Source organism: Aythya ferina (genome assembly GCF_964211825.1).
Source record: "Aythya ferina genome assembly, chromosome: Z".
In the NCBI taxonomy this organism is placed as follows: Eukaryota; Metazoa; Chordata; class Aves; order Anseriformes; family Anatidae; genus Aythya; species Aythya ferina.
Genome location: NC_140299.1, coordinates 19861277 through 19887201, shown reverse-complemented (window position 1 = coordinate 19887201; position 25925 = coordinate 19861277). Strand labels below are relative to the sequence as shown.

General features: G+C 39.9%; 1 protein-coding gene across 1 annotated transcript; it reads left to right on the top strand.

Annotated features, from left to right (window-relative positions):
- Positions 1 to 3387: 3387 nt before the first annotated feature.
- On the top strand, positions 3388 to 9451 carry PLK2 (polo like kinase 2). The gene is made up of 14 exons (XM_084503987.1): positions 3388 to 3686; positions 4033 to 4140; positions 4314 to 4430; positions 4628 to 4757; positions 5027 to 5114; positions 5536 to 5631; positions 5871 to 6069; positions 6160 to 6307; positions 6756 to 6853; positions 7487 to 7610; positions 7874 to 8114; positions 8213 to 8342; positions 8435 to 8545; positions 8661 to 9451. The coding sequence occupies exons 1-14, from the start codon at positions 3468 to 3470 to the stop codon at positions 8850 to 8852; spliced, it is 2001 nt and encodes a 666-aa protein (XP_084360113.1). The 5' UTR covers positions 3388 to 3467; the 3' UTR covers positions 8853 to 9451.
- The last annotated feature ends 16474 nt before the right edge of the window (positions 9452 to 25925 follow it).

Below are 25925 nucleotides of genomic sequence, written 5' to 3'. Positions count from 1 at the left end.
ACACAAGAAAACTTTCTGAAAGCCTAGACAGATTTATTTATTTATTTATGTATTTATTTATTTATTACTTTTTTAAACTCCATCTCAACATTTGAACCCATCACTGCCAGGGAGAGTTACTTGCCTGAGGGTCATGTCAGAGGAAGGAAAATCATGTCTGTGGCACTGTAGGAATGAACTTTGGGTTTTAGACAATCTGGAGGACATCAAGATGGTATTAGAACTGATCTCACATAAGGACTTCAGTGTCCCATCAAATTTATGGTCCTGAACACAGTGCCATGGCTCTGTTGCAATATATAGTTGGACACCCAGGGTTTGCCACGCTGCTTTCTGGGTACTTAAACCCTAAAACACCTCTTTTCCCAATACCTGGGTAAGAACAAGTGGTTCCTGCCAAGACCTTCCCAGAGCACCCGTAGCAACTAACCACAAGCCTGTAATTAGGGCAGTAGCAACACTGTCAAATTCCCATTCCTCACCTGACCCAGGGATTTATGTATGCCCAAGCTTCCCAGCCCCTAGATAATCAGGCTTTTATGAAAAAGCTGTACGCGTCTGTGAAAATTAAGCTGTTGGTATAAAGGATTACTTTTTTTTTCTGGAGCCAGAGACAGAAGGCATTGCTGAAGCCTGAGCATGGGCTATGCTTGCCCTTTTTCTTGACAGGGTAACGGCACTGCTGCATAGTGATTTGGCTAGAAAGCTTCTGTCTTCACTAGTGTGCAGATGAGCTTCTCATGCGGGGTGCAGGTATACTTGAGGACTATGTTGGCACAACTTGGAGAAAAAGTACATTACTGAACTCAGGCTAGGAAGGATTCTTTTAAGATATGAAAGAGTTGGTTTCAAGTCATTGTGTTAGTTGTCCAGGAGAACAGCTTTAGAAGAAAAGAGTGAAATATATTAATATCAAAATATCCATTAGGTCTCCACAGAAGCTATACAGAGGAAATAAAAGCATGTAAGTGCCAGCACGTAGGCTTTTAGAAACCTCTGTAGCACTTAAGTATTGAACTTAGAGCCTACAGCTAATGTTCCCTGATGAGCTGTGCATCTTTGGACTATGAAAACAGGGCAAAATTTGAAAGATAGTGGAAAGACTGGACAAAAGGAAAAATGAAATAAGAGATTGAGAGGCAAAAAAGCAAACACAATTCATCAATGAGATTAAGGATGCTCTCAAAATTTTTTATACTTGAAACATTTTTTTCTTTGTAAAAAGTTCCAATGAATATTATGGTAAATTTGGCACCTTGAGATGAGTGTCAGATGGAAGAGGGCTTAAAGACTTTGCTTCAGCAAAGTATATGAGAATAAATAGATCTAACCTTGCTTAGCAGAACACTTTGTGTATTCAGCTTTAGGTATGCACTTGTGTCCTCTTAAAGACTGTTTTAACAATCTCCCCTTTTCCCAACAAGCCCATTTTCCTTAAACTTGTTTTTCACCATGTGTAGTACCATTTCTTTCCAGTGGAGGGAAAACGTGTACGTCTATCCTGGCTATCTTCCTTTCCACATAAGCATTTTAGCACAACAACCAAAGCAACTTACAGACAGAAAAAAAAAAAAAAAAAAAAAAAAAAAAAAAAAAAAAAAAGTGTCATAAAATCATCTTTAGATGAAACAGTTTATTTTGCTATAACTCATACTAATTTGGATAAAGTTAAATCGTGTAATAGAAATAATATTGGCCTGTGCTCATAAGCTGAATGGAGAGTTGGCACAGGACTGAGAGTAAAGTCTGGGTATCCTAGTTTTTTCCATATTGCTTTTTTTGTCCCCCTTCCCTTTGACTAAACACTGATAATACTATCATTAATTGACTAGACTTTGCAGAAGAGGTGGAAAAAAAGACCTCCATATGGAAGTGCATGGTCACTACCTAACTGAAGATGGGCACATACAGAGTGTACTTAATCAAATGTATTTGACGCTTCTTCAAAATGCAATACTTATTTAGGGTAACTTAAAAATTATTGTTTTCACTTTTTCTCTTACTGGAGATTTCTGATAAAACATACATACTGTTGATGACAATGCAAAATGAGTGTATTTTACTGTTGTTTGAAGATCTGAAAGGAGGGACATTCAGGGACTAATGGTACAATCTTGTATACAGTTACGTGCTCAGATATTCATTTGTATTAAATTAAATAGAATCTATTTTTACCAGAGTGTATGTAGGCAAAAGTATTCCTAGTGTGTATCAACAAGCAAACAATACTTCAGAAATGTACAACAAACCACGAAAGTAATGAACTTTGGAATATTTGCATCCTCAGAATGGAAGAAATGCAAAACTTTCATATTTTAAAACCTCTCTCTCATACATACTCTACACTCTTCAAGAATCTTCTGTATTCAGAGATCTAGATCAGAGGTCAGGGAGTGTGATCCCCAGATGTCTCTGTGTCCGATACGAGTTACTCAGTGGGCAGAAACTTTAATTTCAGCTTGCAAAACAGCATCCTGGAGGTGGGGAGAGCACGCAGTAGCAGGAGGCACTTGTCTGGCTGCAGTCTTCCTGCTGCCCCGCTGCAGTTCTTCCTTGCCCCCGTGCTGGGAGGCAGCACTGGGACCTGCTGCAGGCCACTGCCTTCCCACCTCAGGGGAAAATAAGCTCAAGGAGGGAAGTGTTCGGAGGGAGAAGAGAGAGATGTGATGCTGAAAGTATCTTGGGAAGGGGGGAAGAGTAAATGTGATGAGATCTGTGGAAGCCTGTCTGCTCATTACAAAAGGAACGGAGTAGATATTTACTGGTGCACCATAACAGTCACGGGCTGGCCCGCATGGCAAAGCCACCACTGCCTTTAGAGGTGCACTTGTGATGTTTGAAGACTCGTGTGTCCTCCGAAACAAAACGTGAGAGCCGGCTGTCGCTGCCCCGAGCTGTCAGACAGCTCTGAGCGCCCGGGGGCGTCGCGGCGGGGGCTCCCCGTGCAAACGGGGGGACGGGGGAGCGGGCAAGCGGGATGCGAGCTTGGGTCTCAGCATCGTGCCGGGCTCCGTGCTGCGGCGGCGCTGCTCAGGCACAGGTGGGGAAGAAAAAAATATATACATATATACACCTCCCTGCCTTCCTCCTCTGCAGCCGCGAAGACGGACGGACGGACGGACGGACGGCCGCCTCCCGCGGAACGGGCCGGGCCGGACAGGGCAGGAGAGGAGGGCAGAGGAGAGGAGAGGAGGGGAGGGGAGAAGAGGAGAGAGGAGGGGAGAGGGCGGCTCCGTCGACGATCTCCGCCGATCCCGGCCTGTCCCCACCGCCGGGGGCCGATCCGGGCGGTCTCGTTGGGGGCGGAGCGGGGTCCGGGGCGGAGCGGCGAGGCGGGGCCGCCGCCCGGGATATAAGGGGCGAACCAGGCGGGTGCCCGGAGTCGGCAGCGCGTCGGGAGCGGGTTGGGGAGGGGATCGGAGCGGGCAGCACGGAGCCGGCGAGGCAAGGGGCTGCGAGGTGCGGTGATGGAGCTGCTGCGGACCATCGCCTACCCGCCGGGAGGCGGCGGCGGAGCCTCCAAGGGCTGCGAGGCGGCGATGGGCAGAGGCGGGAGCGGCGAGTCGCGGAGGAAGAAGGCTGAGGAGCAGCCCCACCAGCACCCGCACGCCGCCGCGGAGGTCTCCCGGATTATTACCGACCCCACGACCGGGAAGCGCTACTGCCGCGGGAAGGTGCTCGGAAAGGTAATGGACCGTGCCCGCTCCGGAAAAAAGGGGCTGCCCTTCCCGCGGGGTGCCCCGCTTGGACCCCACAGCCACTCGGCTCACCCCGGCCTCCCCCTCGCTCCCAGCACTCATCCTGTTCCCCCGCCACATCACGGCCCCGGTGAGCCCGCGGAAACGATTCGGATTTGGGGGTGCGCGACACAGCCCCTCGGGCAGGCGATGAACGCGCAGCCTGTCTTTTTACCAAATTGTCCCGTACGAAGGAAGTCGTGCTCCTTGACTAATACATGAGCTGGTGAATGACTAAGTGTGGGGCTTCTTTCGTACCTGCTCTAATTGCCTTTTTTCTCCTGTGTCTCTTCAGGGTGGATTTGCAAAATGTTATGAGATGACAGATTTGACAACAAATAAAGTTTATGCTGCAAAAATCATTCCTCATAGCAGAGTAGCAAAACCTCATCAAAGGGAAAAGGTGTGTGCATGAATTACTTTTTTTTTTTTTCCCGTCCCTCTTAAACTGTGTGCGCGCTGGATTGCCCAACCATTTTTTTTTTTTTCTGAAATGGTTGTGATAGAGCTGTCTGCTCAGCTCAAGCTAGTGGTCACAAGGTTAACAATGCTTTTTCCACCCTCTTGTCTCTGCAGATTGATAAAGAGATTGAGCTGCACAGAATGCTTAATCATAGGCATGTTGTGCAGTTTTATCACTACTTTGAAGACAGAGAGAATATTTACATTCTTCTGGAGTACTGCAGTAGAAGGGTGAGCATCAACTGGGAGAAATCCAGTATTTACTTGCCTGGAATCTGCAACTAATTTAAATGTGTAATGTGTAAAAGGTATTTTTCATGGCTTCTTTAGTTGCCGTTTACCTGTGTACTAATTTACCTCTGCTTAAGATTAATCCTCTGTGCGAATGTTCAGTGACACTTTGTTTTTCATTTGTTTTTCCTCTGCAGTCAATGGCTCACATCTTAAAAGCGAGGAAGGTATTGACAGAACCAGAAGTACGATACTACCTCAGGCAAATTGTGTCAGGGCTAAAGTATCTTCATGAACAGGAAATCTTGCATAGGGATCTTAAACTAGGTGAGTTGTTCTCCTTGCTTACTTCCGAACACCACTTCAGTTTTGCCAGCCCTGTACCACTTTACACCTGTGTGCTGATAACTTAATAGAATCAGCTTAGTCTGTCTTTATAGTGGAAACTTGGAGTGCTTAAGGGGTGACATTCAGTATTCATATTAAAAAGAAACTTGGCTAGCTTCTGGCTTTGAACAAAGTATGACTCAGCACCTGTGGCAAATGCATTCCTACCTAGCAAGAAAAGGACTGACTGGAATTTCTCTGTCTGCTAGGTAACTTCTTCATTAATGAGAACATGGAATTGAAACTGGGTGACTTTGGCTTGGCAGCTCGTCTGGAACCACTGGAGCACAGGAGGAGGTAGGAGCTTTTTTTTCTTTTTAAAGAAAGTAAAGGGAAGCCTAGTAAAAAATGAAACGAAATTCACTTAGGAAAAGCAGAGATCCTGTTCCATAGCAAAAGCTAGTTTCTGCTGGCATCAAAATTTCCCCTCTTAGAAAACAGGCTGCTGTGCTTTGACGTTTTCTTTCCTGTGAGCATTTGAATAATAGAAAATGCCAGAGGCAGGGTATCTGACTAATGGTTCAGATATGAGTCTGCTTTTCCTGTATCATGAAGACACCATGAAACATGTCTACACTATTATCATTCATAGAAGTCTTCTTCAAGAGCCTCCAAGCTCTTGCCCAAACATGAGAGTAAAACCTGCCCTATGAAAAATAGCTTCTCTCCTCTTTCTATCTGGAATACTAACAGGGTCTGTGGCCTCTTTGATTTGCAGAACAATATGTGGCACACCAAATTACCTCTCTCCAGAAGTCCTCAACAAACAAGGGCATGGCTGTGAATCTGACATCTGGGCCTTAGGCTGTGTAATGTAAGTACTTTGCTGCCTTTGAAACAACATATTTCTGTTTCTGGCTTAGGCTTTTAAGAGTTCAAAGGGAATGGATGTGGTACTGCACTGCTTTCTAGCCCTTTATATATGCCAAACCAAAGTGCAGCAATTCAAATTTTCCTTCTTGTGAAAAGAAGACAAAACATTTTCTGTAGTTGCAGATGTATATTGTGGGTGTATAAAACATGTAAAGTTAACTTCCTTTTGCTTTTAAACAGGTATACAATGCTGTTGGGAAGACCCCCGTTTGAGACCACAAATCTTAAGGAGACATACAGATGTATAAGGGAAGCAAGATACAGTCTGCCTTCATCTCTCATGGCCCCTGCGAAACACCTAATAGCTAGTATGTTGTCAAAGAATCCTGAAGACCGGCCCAGTTTAGATGAAATAATTCGACATGATTTTTTTGTACAGGTTGGTATTGTCTAGTGTTCTGACAAACTATCCACCCTTAAATAGGCACCCTGTGGTCTAAAAATTGCTTTTTGAATCTCCTTTCCACAGGGCTTTACACCTGACAGACTTTCTGCTAGCTGTTGTCACACCGTTCCTGACTTCCATTTGTCAAGTCCTGCTAAAAACTTCTTCAAAAAAGCAGCTGCTGCTCTCTTTGGTGGTAAAAAGGATAAAGCTAGATACTTTGACACACACAGTAAGTGAATTATAATTATGTGTGGAACTTACCTCTCTGTCACCTGTGCTTCAGAGTCATGCTCATAACATACAGCTATGAGATAGCAAGGGAACACCTGTATTTGTCTCTGAGCTTCCTTGAATTAGGTTTGACCTCTTTATCAATAGGTATTGATGGCAGCCTGCAACCTACACCAACTTACATAAGTAAATGCTGCTTCTGGCATACTGACAATCTATATGGGCCATCTGTTAGCCAGTCTATTTAAGTTTGCTCTTAGTGATCTGCGTATAATGGCACTACTGTTCTGGTAGACTGGCAGGTTTAAAAGTACTTGCTGGAAGGAGACAATGCACTCTGCAGTTAACTTGTTGCATTACAGAAAACCTAACAACATATAAACAATATAAAACAACACTTCCAGATGCACCATTAAGGTTTTTTGTTTTGTTTTCCCGTGTAACAGACAGACTAGCTAAAGAAGACGAAGAAATTTACAAACTCAGGCATGATTTGAAGAAGACATCGATAACCCAGCAGCCCCACAAACACAGAACAGATGAGGTAAATGCAAGTGTGGTTCAATTCAGATCCAATAACAGTTGGGTGGAGTAGCTATAATTAAGTTATATTTGACTTGGATATCACAGCTCAGGCTGTACACAGCATAATCAAGCTTAAATGATTAGGAGAGTTGCTTTAAGAAGGCTTAACCGAGCTTCACCAAACTATAGCAGCCTTTGTAGGGAGACTATCAATTTTGTCTTTTGAGTAATTACAGTATCTGCCTAGCACCCATTGTTTATGTGGAAACTAGTCTGCCAGGTGCTCTTTCCCAATATTCCAAATTCAGGGCTTAGTTTATGGTTGAATACTACTGCTTCTTAAAGGGTAAACACTGAGATCTAACCCTTAAAATTTTGGTGTTAAGGCCTGCATGCAGCGTCTCTTCTGTTCTCCTGCATTAGCAAAAGATTAATAGTGCTTAAGACTAAAATTGAAGATCTGAAGAATGGAAGGACTTGGCATGTTTCAAGCATGGTCTAGTAGCAGTTCTTCGTACTTTCTTGAAACATTAGTAACAGTTTTCCTAGTTTTTTTTTTGTTTGTTGATAGACAAGAAAGCCATGTGAAAATTTGTGTGTAAGCCTTAGCTTGTGTTATGTTTTATGTTTACATGTCTGACATCTCTTCTAGGAGATCCAGCCTCTTATCACAACAGTAGCCAAGCCGGGAGCGTTACCAGAAACTAAGCAGATTGGAGACTCTATTCGGATGATAGTCAGAGGAACTCTGGGAAGCTGCAGCAGTAGCAGTGAATGTAAGTGCAGCAAAATGTAATCTCTAATTCTAAATCCCACTCTTACTTTCTTCGTGTCTCCAGACTTAGAAGCCTGGAACAAACAGCTTCTTCCTACCCTCCTATTTTTAGTGCTTTACATTCTATAGTAATATTTTGAAAGAATTAAAACTGAAAAGCCATGAAGACTGAACTTGTTAAAATTACAGTCCAGATAACTTAAAGCTTTAGAATTAAAGGCTTCTCTGTGTGGTTATGTCAGTCTAATAATTCTTCTCTTTTAGGCCTGGAAGACAGTACTATGGGAAGTGTTGCAGATACAGTTGCAAGGGTTTTGCGTGGATGTCTGGAGAACATGCCAGAAGCAGATAGCATTCCCAAAGAACAGCTGACAGCATCCTTCCAGTGGGTTACAAAATGGGTGGACTATTCTAACAAATACGGCTTTGGCTACCAGCTGTCAGATCATACCGTTGGTGTCCTTTTCAACAATGGGGCGCATATGAGCCTTCTGCCAGATAAGAAGTAAGAATAATTACAAACCAACCACTCACTTGGGCAATTTAAACTTGAGGTGGTTTTATCTTACATCTGACATCCTTATTTTCTTTCTCCTCTTACAGGACAGTCCACTACTACCCTGAGCTAGGCCAATGCTCTGTCTTCTCAACCGCAGAGGCTCCTGAACAGTTCATTAGCCAAGTAACTGTACTGAAGTATTTCTCGCACTACATGGAAGAGAACCTCATGGATGTAAGTTTAGCATTTTCTGGATGTTGAGTTTCAGAAATGAACCTTGAGCTAAATGAACTGTGAGTTCTTAACGTGTTTGTTCTCTTTCCTAGGGAGGTGATCTGCCCAGCCTTACAGATGTGCGCAGGCCCAGGCTTTACCTCTTACAGTGGCTTAAATCTGACAAAGCACTGATGATGCTCTTCAATGATGGCACATTTCAAGTAAGTCCTGTTGCATCACCTGACGCAATGCTTCTACAATCCTTGACTGCAAAACTTGAGTGGCAGTCACTGAGATAAGAATGTATACAAACAGGAACTCTCTTCTCTTTTGCAGGTGAACTTCTATCATGATCACACGAAAATCATCATTTGCAATCAGAGTGAGGAGTATCTCCTTACCTACATCAATGAAGACAGGATATCCACAACGTTCCGCCTGACAACTCTTCTGGTTTCTGGATGCTCACTGGAACTAAAACACAGAATGGAATATGCTCTGAACATGCTGCTGCAGCGATGTAACTGAAGGGACTGACTTAAACCAAATGGACATTCTTGTTCACTGTGAAACTTACAGTGGGGATAGTGGAGCAACTAGTATGTTGATGATGGATGTGTGGTGGTACGAAAACTTGACTGTCATAGTGTGCTGGGCACACTTCTCTTAGACAGAAGCCTAAATCTACTGTTGGACTAAAATGGTGTGACAATGAGTTCTTCGGACCATAGTTTTCCTTGCTTCGTGTGTGTTAAAGATACTTTTGATATGAATTCTGAGCAGAGTGTGACTACTTGCTCCTGTGTAAGAGAGCATTTCTGATGGAGTTAAACTGTGAATATGTATCTGGAAAGGGAGGGAAGGGTGAGCTCCATTGCTGTGGAATAGCTGTTACAAGCAACAAGCAGCTTCTAGCTGCTTGACTGTGAACTATGGCCATACTTTTTTTTTCACTCCCTTATTTTTCAAAAACTACCCCCACTTGTGGCTGGCAAAGTGCATTCCTTGTTAATAATTTTTTTTATTTATTACAGCCTAAAGTGAAGTATTTATTACACAACATTTTTTTTGGACCTTGGCATTTTAAATATAATTCTGTTGGCAATAAAGAGAATGGAAAATCTGAAGCATCACTCTCCACTCTTTTTACAGTACAACTTAACCTTCCCTCCTTGCTATTGATAAACATCTCACAGGTCTGCTCTCCTTACGCCACTTTAAAAAAAAGTCTGCTACAGCTCAGGCTATGAATGACTGAAGCTTTAGAAAGGAGCGGTCTGTCCATGTCTATGCACACTTGTAGTCACAAGCATCAATAACCCACTGCTAATTATAGCAGTAACCCTGAATCAACAATTGATGAAGCTGCAGAATAATGATATGGACCTTGACACTCACTTATTTTCCTAGGACAAAAGCCTTATGCTAAGAACAGCATAAGGATGGCCTGGCCTGTATACCAATCCCACTGCTCCTAGGACTACGTAGATAAGAGCATTTGCCTTCCTAAACTGAAGGCAATGCAATTTGTCTGTTAATTTATGCAAATAAAGGGGATTACTTAGGACTGATGACTCAGTGTAGGAGGGTTATGTCTACTTGTAGCCTAGACTTCCTTCTATATATTGTATAGTACTTAGGTCTATGTAAATGAAGGCTGGTTTTCAACTGTTCTGATGCAGCATCAAGTAGTAGTTCAACTGCTTATTTGGATTAATCATTGTATAACTGAACCAGGTTTGTTCTAAAGGCAGACCTCAATTGTCATCAGTGTTTCATTCAAAGCAGCTGAATGCAAGGAGCAGGCAGTCAGTGTAATAAAGTACAGACTAAACAAAGCACAGATGTCAACCTAAAATAGTGAGCAGAGGAGGTATCACTGACTTGCTTCATCTTGCAGCAAGCTGTATAAATGTGATTGTTTTCCTTGTATTGAATACCATGCATTAGGTAATATTTATTTGCTTCTCAAGTCTAGACAGGAAGACTTAATTGAGTTCTTCAGATGGATTCATTAATGTAACTCTAGGCACTTCAGTGAAGTTAAATATATACTTGCTATAGTGAGCAGAATTCAGCTTCCCAGCTGTCTGCTTTCTTCAGGGGATAATGATTGATTTTATTCCTGGGAGGACATGCTTACCTCATTCTGCTGCGCACATACAGTTGTTGTTGAGCTCTTTTTACTTACAAAGTAAGATCTCACTTTTTGTTTATTATACAAGTAAGCGCACAGTTTGTATTTGAAACAAAAACTACTTGGTCTATAGTACTTAATTTCTTCAATTGGGAAACAAATCAAAACAGTTATTTGAGTATCTATGTGCTAGAGAAACTGTGAAGCTTTACTTCAGTTGCTATAATTTCTTTGAGTATCAAAATCATCTTTCTGTGGCTGAAATTCAGGTTGCTGTAAGCAAACACCCCAAATCCTATTGTAGGATGCTAACTGGTTGTGGACAGTTGTAATGCAGCTCCTTCAAATACAGCTAAGTGAATCAGTTATCTGTACGCAATGTATATGTATGGTACCGGGATGCTTGGTGCTTTCTAAATCTTTCTGTATCTTTCTGGTCAGTGCTCTGTACCCTTACTTTACTTTTTAAGTTTCATATTGAAAAAATAAGAAAGGTTTTTAGATGGGGTTAAGAAAAAATGCTAATTTCAAAGTGCACTACCTTCACCCTACTCCCTCAGCCCAAGGAGGGAAAGCTGCTTTGGAATTTGTAACATAAAGACTTGCATTTATAACAAAGGTTCTGAAATTCTTTCCCAGGGTGGATCCTGTCTTAAATAAGACACTGTAGTGCACTAATTGACCTCTTTTACCCAATCACATAACACCCCTGTTGTAATTCTGTGTATGGGAAGATTAATATTAGAAATGTATTTGTCCATTCCTCAATATAACAAGTGTCTTACCTTCTCTTGAAAGACAGCCATGTTGTGGATTTTTTTTATGTTTGTCAAGCAGTGATTCAAATCTTTTTTTATTGAAAAAAGTGTAAACACAGCATAAACATGTACTTTGGGAGCACATGTACTTGAAGGAAAATATGGGGATATTAAAGGATTAGGTGAAAGTTGGCACATAGATTTCTTAAGTATGAGTGGTGGACCCAGGAAATAACACTGTCACAAACATACAAAAACAATAAAAAAACAAATAACCCCCCTTTGTTGTACTTATATGAAAATGTATTTATCAAATCTTAAAATACATTTTTGCAAATATACATGTGTACTTGCACAGTCCAGTGTGGTAACCTGCCAGTAGGAAGCAAGTCAAGTAAGCAATTCAAAAATATCAATGCAATGCATTACCCATTGATGCCACTAGTCGCTTGAGTGTTCTGGGGCACTCTGTAATTCATGTAAAGTGTTCTGAAATTATTCCATTTCATGAAATCACTTCATATACAGTATATGAGAAAAAAAAAAAAAAAAAGTTCATGTTCTTGTGTTACAAGCTACTCTGCAATATTGAACAAACTTGAACAAACTTCCTGACATTGTCCAGGCTACTTAGGAAACTAAAAACAAAACAAAACAAACAAACAAACAAACAAAATCAGTCACTTTAAACCAATTTCATTACTTCTGAGAATAATCAGATTGGAAAATGATCCTTTTACCCTTTTACTACCCATTTATAACTGTGAATTTCCTGAACGATTAGAGGGATTCTAAATGTAAATAGGATATTTCAGAAAACATGTTATAGATTCCTGTAGGTAATAGCTAACTATTTGCTTTGTGGATTTTTTCTTGGGGGGGGGGGGCTGGTGTCCATTTTAAAATGCCTTATGACATATTAAAATCAATAGTCTTTGACTGAATTGCTACAATGTTAGACACATATATTCAAAGTAAGAAGTTAAACTCCACTTAAATATACAGTATCAGAAATTAATATCATGGTTCATGAGTATTTGGAAATTAGTATAACAGAATACAAAGATTTAGCCTCTGGGATTTATCTGTGTAAATTAGCTTCAGCATGGAAGGAAAATGATTTGAAAGATTTTGTCATATGACATAGAATTAGACTAAATTTGAAACTGTTGCAGGTTTTTTATGTACCATGAAATCATGGGGAAGAAAACATTTTACATTTTCTCTATTATGTAGGTGTTTTGTGAACAGGAGTAAGGTATTATCCCACTTGACTATTTACTGCTCTTCCTACTTATTATTAAAAGAAACACTTTAAACTGTCATAATGGTGACATAAAGATTTAATGAAGTCAACAATGCCTTGAGAATACTCATTATTGGTACAAAACTGGATGAGGTAAGGTAAAAACTTCTTATTATGAGGTTAAAAGGCAGTGAGGTACTTTACTGTTGCCTCCACAAAGGATTTTGACTGGAGTAATTGAATGAACTCCCTGGCACTTTGCCTTCTCTTGAGGCAAGCCATAAATTAAGATTACCCCATGCTCTCGTCCCCTACTTATCTTGAGTGATTCATGAAAATCACTGCATATTTTCCATCAATAATTTCAAAAGCCATTTAAAGGAGAGGGTGGAACAACAGTGCTCTGTGGATGAACGGGTGGGTGTCTTTCCATCCACCAAGAATTGTAGGCAGAGGTGGACAATATAAAGTGGAGGCAGCTGATAATCCAAGCCTTTCAAATCCAGAGTCACAGGCACACACAGTGCTCCCTTTCTCATCACTAACCCACAATTCAGCACAATTGCTGTAGTCTTCCTGTCAGAGAAGACCCCCTCTCTCTCTTGGCCTATTAGACTTCATGCAGAGGAATATTCATAATCTGACTGTGGATACTTAATGGATAAAATTAAGTTTGATTCTGATCAAATTCTGATTAAAATTCTTTTTAATTCAACCACATTCATTTTAAAAATAAAGTTGAGCTTTGGTCCACAGCATATTTACTGCTTTACTATTACTATTACTTGAGATATCAGATAATACCTTTTTCCTTCCTAAAGACCTCTTTTTTACTACCATTCTGATTTTCTCTTCTTTTCCCCATAATTCCACTCTGGAATAAACATCACATCATTATTTATACACCTGGATTTAAGATCTTTAGGGCTGATGTATCACAAAACTCTACACTTCCCAAACAAAGACGACTCCAAAGTGCTACAGTAATTCAAATAACCCAGTCACAACCTGGTCATTTTGGACATCTTTCTCATGCACCATTCTTCTGAAGGACTCAATTCACAGTATTTCACATGAGGTGACCACCACATCAACACTGCTAGCAAGATAAATAAAAAGAGCTATGAGGTCACATTTTCAGTCCTATCACAGACTCAGGAAGACCTCACCTGCTCATATGTCAAACACTGACTTCACAGACACAAGCATTATAATCAAATTAACAGGTAAACTGACAATTCAGGGAAATTTAACACATATAGAAGTTTCTCATCTTTAAAGTAGCATCTGCAATTTGCGACTTATGGCCATAGTCTTTTTTTTTTTTTTTTTTTTTTTTTTAATATAAATAAAGACACTGAAAAATTTTAAGGAGGTTTGTGTGTTTGGATTCACTGGAGGGGAGGAAGTGTCAGGGGTTATGTGGTGGGATTGGCAAATTGGTTCTTTTCCCTCTCTCCTAAAGAGAAAATTAGTGTGATTATAGCATTACTGGGAGCTGACCACTTCAGAGAGTTTAAGGGGTTTAAGAAAGGCTGCTTAAAATGGTTCAGTTTCTTTCTTTTACTTCTCTTAACAGCTTTGCAGTGCTAGATGTCAACAGATTTTGGGGAAGTAAAGCAATTTCTGGAGACCCTTCATGACACAGACACAAACACAGACACAAACACAAAAGCAAACACAACTATTTCTAACTGAGCACTAAAAAGCTAGACGTCCTTGTTTCTCAGGGCAGTAGCTGCAGAATTAGAGCTGCTAAGACTTGATGTTACTATCATTTCAAAGATAAAATATGAAAAAAAAAAAAAAAGAAAAAGAAAAAAAAAAAATAAACCTTTCAAACTCCCAGTTCTATCAGGGGCTTATATACTGATATATCATAAAGAAATGAATCTGGAGAAAAATTCCGCACCTTTTATTGCAGTGTTTAATATATGGCTGGAATTGTAAAAGAAGCAAAAATTAAATGTAGACTTGGATGTGAACAATTCTGTCTCTAATGGATGAAGACTACTGGTTCAGATGGGAGGAGTGGGGAGAAGTATATTGCTTAATAAAGCAGGCTGTGGCAGAGGTGGATGGTCAATGAGAACAGAAGAAAAGAAGCAAGGTCATGCCATCAAATTAAGTTTCATCTTTGAAGATGAAAAAATAAAAAAATGAGCAGTTTGCTTATCATCTTCAAGGACAGCTTCTCATGATTGCCTTCACATTAAGTCATGGATAGGTGCAGTCAAAATGCATGAGAGGTACAATAGCTGGATAGAACAGGAAAGTTTGGATGTTTTAGTACAAGGCAGCTGAGAGAAACTCATGCTACTTTAAATTCTTTTTATTACCTATTAGCACAGGCTGCAACAGTTGTGTATGATGTTTCACATGGTAATTGAAAAAAGCTGGCCTGATTTCCAGATACACCAGACTCTGCCAGTGCTGTGTACCAATGGAAATGCAGTGGATGGTCTCTCCTTACAGTCGAGGCTATATATCTCATAACAGGACACAGAACAAGGGGGTGTCAGACAGTTGTTATGGGAAGGAGAAAGCACACGGAGTGATTATAGGATTATTCAGTAGTATATGATGCTGTTTCTGTCTCTCTAAGCATTTACACTGAGCTTCTCATCCTCACATCTTACGTTTCCCCAGCATGTCAGTTCCTTCTTGTTATCGTTAATTACAAATAATTAGAAGGTTGGCTTGGGAGGGTGACTCACAGCACAGAAGGGAACAGGGTTTTCAGAGGGGTTCTGGAAAAGGCATGGGAGCTCATAGCACTATAAGGAAGGAAGAGAAGGTGCTGGTGAGCTATGAGTCATGGGAGGGAGTCCTGGGAAAGAAACATCAGGGAGGGCCACCAGGGGGGCAGAGGCACGTGTTTTGAACCCTCTCTCAGTGCAAGCATGTTGTGAGGGAAGTGGAGAGCTGAAGAACCAGGTAAGAAGGAGACAGCCAGATGAGACACTTGGAGAAGAAGTGAAGGCCAGAAGCAGGCCTCAGGGCAGGCTCAGAGAAAGCTGGGTCAGGCCTGGGGCAGCCGCTCAGTAGACCAGGGACAGTCCTGAGAGGGGCGCTGAGGATGCCTCAAGCAGGGACTGGGGTGGGAGGCCCTCTTTGAGCCATCTCAGTGACACATGAGGTTCAAAGCAGGGCTGGGGACGGGTGAAAAAAAAAGTGGTCTTCATGTTTTAGAGGATAAAATAGTAAAGAATAGCAAAGAAAAGTCATAGAAGGAATCAAACTGATCCATCATCAATCAGTAAAAGGATAGATGAAGGTGCAAGTGGGACCTTGTGTGTTTGGAGCAGGGGAGGAATTTGAATGTCATCTCATTAATTCGTGTCAAAGAAGGCTGATAGAGACGGCACTCTGAAGGGACTGGAGATGACAGAAAAGGCAGCTGGTAGGCTGTGCTGGTGATAAAAGCAGACATGAAGCAGGGGTGAAATGCCGAGGAAAGAAAGTGATGCGACTAGGGAAAAGACGCTACAAGAATTTAAGAAACAAGAAGGGAATAAGTCAAGTACAGAAGTTCAAAATCCCAGAAAAAAAAAAAAAAATTAGAGCCTTTCCTTATGAAGTGGAGCTGAGAACAGAAGGAAGATACTTGAACTTACTTATTAGTAGCCATTGCACATCTGTTGCCAGGAGAGCTGAGAGAGCAGTGCTAAATTGGGTCAAGCGGAGGATTAGCAGTGAGAAATGAAGCAGGAGATGCAGGCAAGGTGCCGGCGGGGGAAGGCAGGAGGAGACGGGTGCGAAGTGGGATAAGGAAAGCAGGAGTCCCGCAGGGAGACTGAATTCCCCTCCGCCTGAAGGAGAAGGTGCCATGTCACGAGGCCTGGGGCAGCACATTTAATACACACAATAGGCATCTCTGAGAACATTAAATGTGAAGTGAGTGCTTAGAAAATATTCACATTCTTATTAGAATGAGAGATTAACAATGATCCTGTTAGATTAGAGGTGCTAGCTTTGGGGACCAGTATTGCAAGACAATGTGTTGCTCTTCTGAGTCACTGGTTTCGTTCTTGCATGGGCCTTTATTAACTGCAAATCTTTACCTTCCAATGGCTGCCTCTGGACCATGTGAAATGAGTTGGTGGCTTATTCCTGCTCATACTGAGCAGGTATCCACATTACAAAAAAGCATCACTGCTAATTACAAGCCATTTGCACTAATTGGCATCCTTGCTGGAAGTCTTCAGAGGGAAGACTAATGACTAAACAACAGGCATGGCAACTAAAACACCCAGTTGCCATCACGCTGGGCTGTTGACTGGTCAGGGAGTATGTGGTGGGGTGGGTGGCCAGGGACATGCACAGCAGTTGTTGCCTGAGATGTGTCAGATTTCTGTGGCCTTTTTAGAACCAACCTTTGGTTTTCTGAGCCTCAGCTTTCAGCAGTGATGGAGATCTGTGACTTTTGTATTCTGTGTCTTTCTGTACTGCTAATTACAATGCAACGTTTCCCATCTCCAAATTTTACTGTAGTTTGTTTTCTGGCCTTTTTTGTTATTAATGTTTTCATTTGATTGTGCATCATCTGCACAAATGACAAAGTATGTATCTTCTAATTTCTAATGAATACATGACACATGAGTTGAGCATTCTTAATAGATTGTTTCTTCTACCTCAGGTTTCCCCATTCAGGCAGTTTCAGGTATAGAAACACAGTAGAAGATAGTTGTAATAATCCATCCTTCTATGAGAAAAAATAAGATGAAGAGGAAGAAAACAGTAAACCTCGTTTCCTTGTTTTACTAGTCAGTGGTTAACTTTGCATCATGCAACATCTGTTTAACTGGATGTTAACTGTGTTGGGGGACGATGACAATGACACATACTAGCTAACCTAAGTAATAGCAACAGGAAATATAGCATGTGGCAGGCGCCTTAAATTTTCTACTGTATCCAGATATCACAGGTTTGGCATACAGAGATCAGATAGTATGAAACTTTTGGAATGGACATACAGAAGGGTAGTATATGGGACAAATAGATTTCGAGGAGGTTGGTGAAAGCCCACCTTGCCTAAAATGAGAATTTTTTCCATTGTCTCTGTGACTCATGGTCCAGATCCCTTTTGTGCGTGTTATCTACACATGACTTGTAATTCAAGTACTGATTGACCTCTTGGGAATCTCCTCTTGGGAATCTGTTTAGTACTTGGGGGGGGAGGGGGGGGGGGGGAGCTCTTCTGCAGGGAGAATTTGCAAATTCTTTCTGGATACTAATGTACATGTATTTCTATGTAGAACCACTCTGTCAGATGAAGAGTGCTAATGCACCAGCTTAACAAAAGTAAAACAGAGCTCAGAGGGGATTTGGTTATTAGTTTGAGATCTCTTTCAACACTGTTTCTTAAATGGTCACAGCTCTTGCTCACGTCAATTGCTCCTCCTCATGCTCAGGTCCTGTGATCTTCATGTAAGAACTTGGACTGTGAGGAACTTGCAACTAGTGGTGACCTTAATTTGTGGAAGAAGACAAACAAACAGAAAACAAAACAAACAAACAAAAACATTAGCAGAATTTTCTAGACAGTCATTGACTTTTCTACACAACCTCACTCTTCAAACAGTGGGTTTGTGCTGTAGACTTACAGAAACCAAGCTCTTGGAAAAACAAAGGGTGATTCTTTAATTGTATTGACCACTTTGTGTTGTACAAATAAGATCTGTTCTAACATTCCATAAGGTTGAAATTGACATTGCAATTGTAATTATGTTCAATAACAGAGTCTCATAAATATTGTTTTTTCACCATGCTGGACAATTAAACTAGAAAATGTAGGAAAATGTAATCAGGGTATTTTCTTCCATTTTAAAGACTTTTAAATTTTCACTAAATTAATTCTCTCTTTGATAGCATAAAAAAAAAAAAAAAGTATTTCCATACTTGTAATTTTAAGATTATTTATAAAAGCCTTTCTGAGTTCACCAGAGAGAAGAGATCAGTTATTCAATGTTTTTCTCCTAATGAACAGACCATAAAGCTCTCATGAACAACCATAAAGCTCTAAGCCCTTTAAATCTCATGCTTTTAAAAATACTTGCAAATTAAGATTATATTGGGTACAGAGAAAAAATAGGATGAATCTACCTAATATTATCTAGGGGTGACTAAAGCCAGATTGTTATTTTAAGTCAGATTTCAAAGAAACCTTGTAGCATTTCAGGTACTGGAGAGCAAATTGCAGCACAGATTTGGCTTCTTATTCTTTTCTGAATGGAGCTATAAGAAAATGCAAAGTTTTGTTTTATAAATTTTGGCTGACTTTGACTTGCTGGCCTCATTTTAAGAAGCAATCTCTTGCTTTGTCCATAATGAATGCTTCCCAAAAAAATGAAGGAATTTGAAAATCATTGCATAATTCGGATGGAATAGACACTTTATTGCCTTAGATGCTTATTATGGGTAAATGCTCAGCTGTGTCACTCTAGCAATTCTACTGATGATGAGAACTTCTGCAATGGGAAAGGGAAGCTGTATTTGTTGCTAGTTTTTTAATTATGTAAAGACCAGAGATAAATGATCTTTTGGTTTGTGATTAGGGTTAATGATTTATAGAGGTGGTTAAGTGTCTTTCTGAAGACAAAGGACATAAGGACACAAGAGCCTTTCTGCTGAGGGACTTGCCAAGCAGTTGCCACCAGTGGCTGCTGTCCTCTGCAAAATCTTTCTGATTTCAGGAAATGTTCAGACAGGCCCAAGAAGCTGAGTTAGTATGTTCTGTTGCAGCTCTGTGTACTAATTATAGACATGGAATAATTGTTGAGTAATAAGGCAGTGAGGAATGACATGAGGAACAACAATAAGATTATGTGGTCACTTGGCAAGAGATGGTGCTTGGTATAATGTAGTTAAGGGGAGTTGTTTGTTTGTTTGTTTGTTGTTGTTGTTGTTTTAAAATTCTAATTAGTGTATATGTCCTATTTGGCTAGTGTTATTAAGGTATTGTGAAAGGAGTGTGTCTGGGGGATGGGCTTAAGAGAATTTAGTGAAGTGAACTTGCAGAACAAGAGACACAGCACAGAGGGCATGATGTAGAGAAAAGTTACTGGATTAAGACAGCCAAGACTGCTAGGACTGGCAAAATACTGAGTACTAACATACTGAGGCTGTTAGATCACACACCTGGGTGACAGTATGTAGCAAAGTGGTGATATGCTTCATATCTGACACTACTTAGATAAGTGGGCTGTTAACCTATGTAAGAAGCACAATCAAGTCCATAAAATGTCTCAACAGGCAGAAGGAGACTGACCTAAGCTCTCTCTCTGGTATGCCAGCTAGTCAGAAGCAAGAACCTCAGGTCCTCATAGCTGTCATCCCAAACATGCCTTGATAAAGGACATCTAGGGTAAGGCATTGCCACATGGTTTATGGATGGAGCTGGCTTAAACTCAGCCTGCTGGAAATCGGCAGTAGTGATCATATGTAGTGTGCCCATCTGTGAAAACCTACTGACTCTACCACTAATTCTGATATCTTCAGTTCCATATCTAGAGTGTTTTCAGGTGGTGTTAAATGAGCAGCAAATGAGTAACTCTAAATATGTTCTTTGAAGCGTGAATTTCCAGTCATGAGTTCCACCTGGGAGCACATAGCAAAGAAAGCCCCATGCCCCTCTATTTGCATGGCTTGAATATGCAGTGAGTGAGCTCTGGAGCAAGGATTCCAGACTGGTTTTTGAAAAGCTCATTTCTGAGCACGATGCTTTTGCTTGGAGGTATGTCCCTCAGGAAAACTCCTGGAAAACTTGTTATCTCCAGTGGAGCATGACTTGCCTGTTCTGGGCGATGGAAAGTGGTCGTAGCTGTTTGCACTTGAATAGTTTTGTAAATGCTCATAGCTTCTTAATTTTGGACTCTTTTCTTTCTGGATAAAAAGATGATGTGGAGAGCTTCCCGGCACACAGACAATAGTTGTACAAAATTCCTGGTAAAAGGTTTTGTCTGATAATACAAGTTCAGATTCAGGTTTGAGTCCAAACTTCAGATAAGCACTATTTTTCTATCTGTTTTGGTTCAGGTGCTGGGTGTTCTTTCTCTTTCTTCAAAGCCTCCTGGGAGATTTTACTTGTTCCAATGCCAAAGCACAAATTAGATTGAAGTTAGTCTATCTGCATGTGGCTCCATTTCCATTTTTGTCTGAAAGAATGTTACATTATTAAGACAATTCAAACCTTGTTTAAAGAGAGAATTCTGATATAAAAAGACAATTTCTCTGCTACAAATTTAGAGTCTAAACATATGGTAATGTACACACACAGCAAATCTGACTCTTTATTTCATGGGAAATATAGTTACTCTCCATCAGCCTTCTTTGTCAAAGAAATGTGGGATACCAAGAACTGGAAAAAGTAGCCGGTTACTATAAAAATATTAAGAATGCCCTCTCTTGGTTGTTTTTTGTTCATTTGTTTTTAATATGCTAAGTGAGACCTAGTCATTTAATACAGGTCATTTTGTTACAGTGTAGGACAACCTGAGAAGTATGGCTGGCATCCCATCTTTTCTGTGCTTTTTTATCTGATGCTTTTCTTGCTATGTCAATTGATTCTTGTTGTGGCGGTTTGTTCTTAGTCTTTGTAGTTTGCCTACAAAGAGATCACTTTTTTTTTTTTTTTTTTTGTTTTGTTTGTTTTTTGTTTTTTTTTTTTGAATGCACGTGCCTTTGCCTTCCCTTTCATCTGACCTTGCTGGAGTTTCTCAGAAAACAGTGGATTTGTTTGCCTACCACACAATGTTATTCTTTGCTCTAGTGTGCTCATGTTGGAAGTAGAACTGCATCAATGCTGATTACAAGTTAAACAATCCTTCCCTGATACCTGTGGCTTCTAAATACTATATGCAGCAAACTAAAAAAATTAAGATGAATGGTATCTCATTAATTACAGAAAAATTGATGCTACTAAAATCAGAGTTTAACAGTTAAAGTCTTGAAAGTAAGCAGCTCATTTTATCCAATCTAAACAGGAGATATGTTTTTCAGGGAGTGGGTGCACATTGCTGGTTCCTGTATGAAACCCCTTTAAACAAACAAACTTAGAACACCTTTATTCATTTTTCTCTTTTGAAAATTTAAGAATGTTGTTATTATTTTACCAGATAATTTAACACTTCTCATAACACATTGTTCTGCTTATCTGCAGCTACTCAGCTAGAAGACTCATTAGCTTTTACATGTTAAATATTTCCCCTTCGCTTTTTGTGGTTTACACTTTTACTCTATTTTCAAAATTAATTTTGTATTGAAGGTTATGGCAATAAAATCCACTTGGATGCTTTCTCTCTTTTATTTTTTCTCTCTCACAAAATACAATGCAATTAATTTTTTGCTTATCCCATGAAAAAGATTTAATGCTCTGCTGAAAAATAAAATGTACTATTCATCTTCTGTTTGCATGAATCTAGAAAACTAGGTTATATCTGGGAAACAAATAAACAAAAAAAAACACCCACACTAATTCTCTGACAGTCTGCAAACAGGTGAAACTGAAGGGTTAAATTCCACTATCTTTGCTTGAGGTTTGTGAATTTTGATTGCATGGCTGGTTCTGAGAGGCTGATATGGAGTCTAGAACTCTTATGGGAACAACTGAGGTGCCTTGAAGAGAATGCTCTCTCCGGTGGTAGTGCAGTACCCTTGCTTTTTCTTCATGCTGTCTTGTTTGTTTTTTGTTGCGGTTGTTTGTTTTATATAGGGTCATCCAAATAAATGAGAGTATTTTGCAGGCCGGCACAAGCTTTTTGTAAATGGATAGTGAAGTGGTTAATTCACAGATGAAGCTGAAGTTTAGAGTCTGTTCCTCAGCAATGGAGCCAATTTTCATGAAGAACCAAGCTGTAGTAGTATATTAGTGAAAATGAGCACTGAGGCATTTACAAACTAATTAATAAGACTGTGGTATATAGTGAGGTTTCAACTAGAAAGAACTATAGACTGAAAAGAAACACATCATGTCTGAATGTTAGGCAACATGTCTTGCCTGTTAGGCAAGGGGGACATGCCATATGTGCCAAGCTTTATGGCTTTTCTTCCCAGCCCCCTTGTGGCAAATCTCTGAGATCTTTGCCCAGGTACTCTGAGGATATGGTAAATATTTCCTTCTGAATACTTGTATATACATATTATTGACTTAGAGTTGGCTAACTGGAGAGGGTTTCTCCTACTGGCAATAGATCCTTAAATATTCTTGTTGGGCAAAAAGGCAATCACAGAGTTCTGTTTTTTTTTTTTTTTTTTTTTTTTTTTTTTTTTTTTTTTCTTTTGTAGGAAAGTACTCATAGGAACACTCCAAATTCTTTCCCAGCATAGGCAAACATATGATATTACCACAGTAAAGGAGCGTTGTTAGAATTGATATCTGATAAAATCTGTTTATTTGGAAAAGGAAGTTGTAAAGCAAGATTATTTGCATGCAGGCTCACAAGTACCAAGGGGATTTCATAAGGAATTCAATAAACATCACTTGCTCACATCTCAACAGTTTTATGGGGCTTCACCTTTAAATCACCACAATATATTCTATATTATATTCTATATTTGATATTTTCTCTTATTCAGGCTCTTCAGAAATTTCCTGAGTTGACACAGAAACACATCAAGCCTGTTAAAACTATTAAATGCTCTGCAATATCCTTGTAGGATACTGGCTTAGTATAAGAAGTTGGTTCACATGACAGTATCAAGTAACTTTTCTTTAAGTGATACAGGTGAATAAACTTAACATGAGTTTTGCAGGGCTTCCTGAAGTACTGTCAAAGTAAGAGCAAAAATAAATGTCTATTTGCTGTTCAAGTGCAAATTTGTCTTAGATTCTTGGGTGGGTCCCTCCTTCCCTTCTCTAAATGCAAACTGGCAAAAAAAAAAAAAAAAAAAAAAAAAAATTTATTTTTTTTTTTATTCCAGGAAATATGACACCAGTTCAGGCAAAAGATTCAGCTGTGCCTGCCCATGTCATATGTGCAAGTTTGAAGAAGACACCTAGTAGAGTCAAAGAAAAATTAAGTGTGGCAGAAACCTCTATAGGCGATCTAGTCCAGCCTCCTGCTTCAAGCAGAAATGAATTAACAGGCAGATAAGTTTACTTAGGACCATGTCCACTCTAGTTTTGAAACTCTCCAATGATAAGAGATCCCACAGCCTGCCTTGGCAACCTGTTCCATTGCTAACCACATTCATTGTAAATAACTTTTCCCTTGTGTGCAACTGCAGTTTCATTTGTCATGCTCTTGCCATTTTGCTGTACATATTCAAATGGGTCTTCCTCTGTCTTCTCTATTAAAATCCTGGAAGACTGCAACTAAATTCCACTTCCCTTTTTGGGTTGAGCTCTCCCCCAATCATCTCCCCCAGTTATCATCTATGATGTTGCTGAGGGTGCAGCTCATCCCATTGTCCCTGCCCTTGATGAAAATATTAAACTATATCAGTCCCCATATCAACACTAAAGAGTGCTGCTTTTAACTATCAGTCTTACTTTCAGTGGTAAACCAGTGCAGTGATAAAACTCTGCTTGCCAGACAGTTCTTCAGCCACCTTGCAGCCTACCTATCCAAAACTTGTCCTCAATTTCTCTATGAATGTGCTGTGGCAGATCAAACACCTTGACAAAGCCAACATGAACAGCGTCCACTGCTTTCCCCTCATTCACAAAGCCAGTCATCTCTACGGAGATGATAATCAATCTGGTCAAGCATGATTTTCCCATGCTAAAACCATTCTGGCCACTCCCAGCATGTTGAATGGGACATTATCCCATGATGAATTGTAAAATCATCTACAAGAGACCTGCATAAGGGTTCTTGGACACTGGCCTTCGAGGCTTCCTCCCCTTCCTGCTAGTCAGGTAATGTAAAAATTTCTTAGAAAGATATATTTGTTCTTAGATGGATGAGGAAACTCCTGCCTCTGTGGGTACAAAGACAGTTGATGAATTTGGAAGCAAAACTTGGGAGAAATAGCTTTGCTGTATACCTGATGTTTAACAGAGTCTGGTCTTGTTTGGCTTATTGAGTTACTGGCATGGGGAGGGAAGTTGCTGGCAGAGATTTGGGAAAAAGGCTGCTGTAGGCACTGTCTTGCAGCGAAGCTTATGACCACTTAACCTTTAAAAAAAAAAAAAAAAAAACAGAGCTACATCTTGACAGATTGGGCAAAATTGTCCAAATCCTTCAGAAGTACATAATTTAGCACTTGTGTTTCTCCTTGATGTTTCTTTTTGTTGATTTTGGTGAGCTTCTGTGCTGGAGATGACAGAGGTTTTTGGAGGTGCCTTTTTCTTGTGCTCACCCTATGATTGGAATTCCACTTGTGGTAAACAACTATGGGTTAAATGCTTCAGTGATCAGTAATTAAACACTAATCTATTTCAGAGTTGTCACCTTCAGACTTTCTGTACCTTTTTGCTGCTGATTGGACTTTCCGAAAGAACTCAAAAAGTGCATCTGATCTTTCAATTTTAGAGGTCCAAGCTTGAGATAAGCAGTCACATTCACAGTAAGATCAGAATGTCATTTGTCTGCTAGCTACTGAATTTAAGCTTCTTGGTATGGAGCAAGTCTCCATTTTTATTTTTCTTCATACTTAGAAATAATAAAATCAGGAAATTCAATGCCTTTCAGTAAGCATTGCTGTGAGTTTTATAAAAAGCACTGAACTTGCAAGCCAAGGATATTAAGTTCTATATTGCCAAGGTCAAATTTCCTGTAACATCATACTGCCTTCGAAAATACAGCTTATTTTGATGTTCTGTCTAATATATGCATCTGTTATTTAACAACATGGATCAGAATTATCATTCTGTATAAATTAACATTCTACAAAAGCATTGATTCAAATACTTCGATTATTTTGTTCCTAAGGCTTTTTTTTTTTTTTTTTTTTTTTCTTACTAAAGTACAGTTATTCCTTAGGAAGATGTTAGCTATCTCATGTCTTCAGATTTTTAAAGCAGATTTACACATTTGATGGTTCCGCTATGCCAAACCGCATTCAGCATGAATAATGAAGGGTGTTACACTAAGATAATCCTTTACAGCAGCAACACCAAGAAGGTATTTTTCTACCCTGACCTACTTCTCATTGTCATCTTCTGCACCTTTCTGTAGACATTGTTGAAATCTAAGTGAGCATTGTATGCTATCAAATAGAAGGCTATTTCTGACTGCTAACTTTATAACAGGAGGAAACCAATCCCTGTTCTGATATATGTGTTGCAAACTGAGTGACAGAAATATCATTTTCTATCTGTCAAATTTTATACTGAGATTATTTCAAGTCTCGGGCAATAGAAATGGGAGAAATATTTAAAGAAAAGGCAGTGCAAAGGTTAGGATTTATTCTTCAATACTCTTTATTGACTTAAGTTCAAACTGCAAAATCTTTCTCAGGTTTTAGCTGTTCTTTCTCCAGCAAAACTGCTAGTGAAGGCCACAGTAGAAATAAAG

What these genes read in the sequence shown, in the direction of transcription:
- PLK2 (XM_084503987.1), top strand. Translation starts at nt 3,468, where the DNA reads ATGGAGCTGCTGCGGACCATCGCCTACCCGCCGGGAGGCGGCGGCGGA. An exon ending in AACCTCATCAAAGGGAAAAG is followed by an intron (nt 4,141 to 4,313) that starts GTGTGTGCATGA and finishes TTGTCTCTGCAG; the next exon opens with ATTGATAAAGAGATTGAGCT. An exon ending in ACAAACACAGAACAGATGAG is followed by an intron (nt 6,854 to 7,486) that starts GTAAATGCAAGT and finishes CATCTCTTCTAG; the next exon opens with GAGATCCAGCCTCTTATCAC.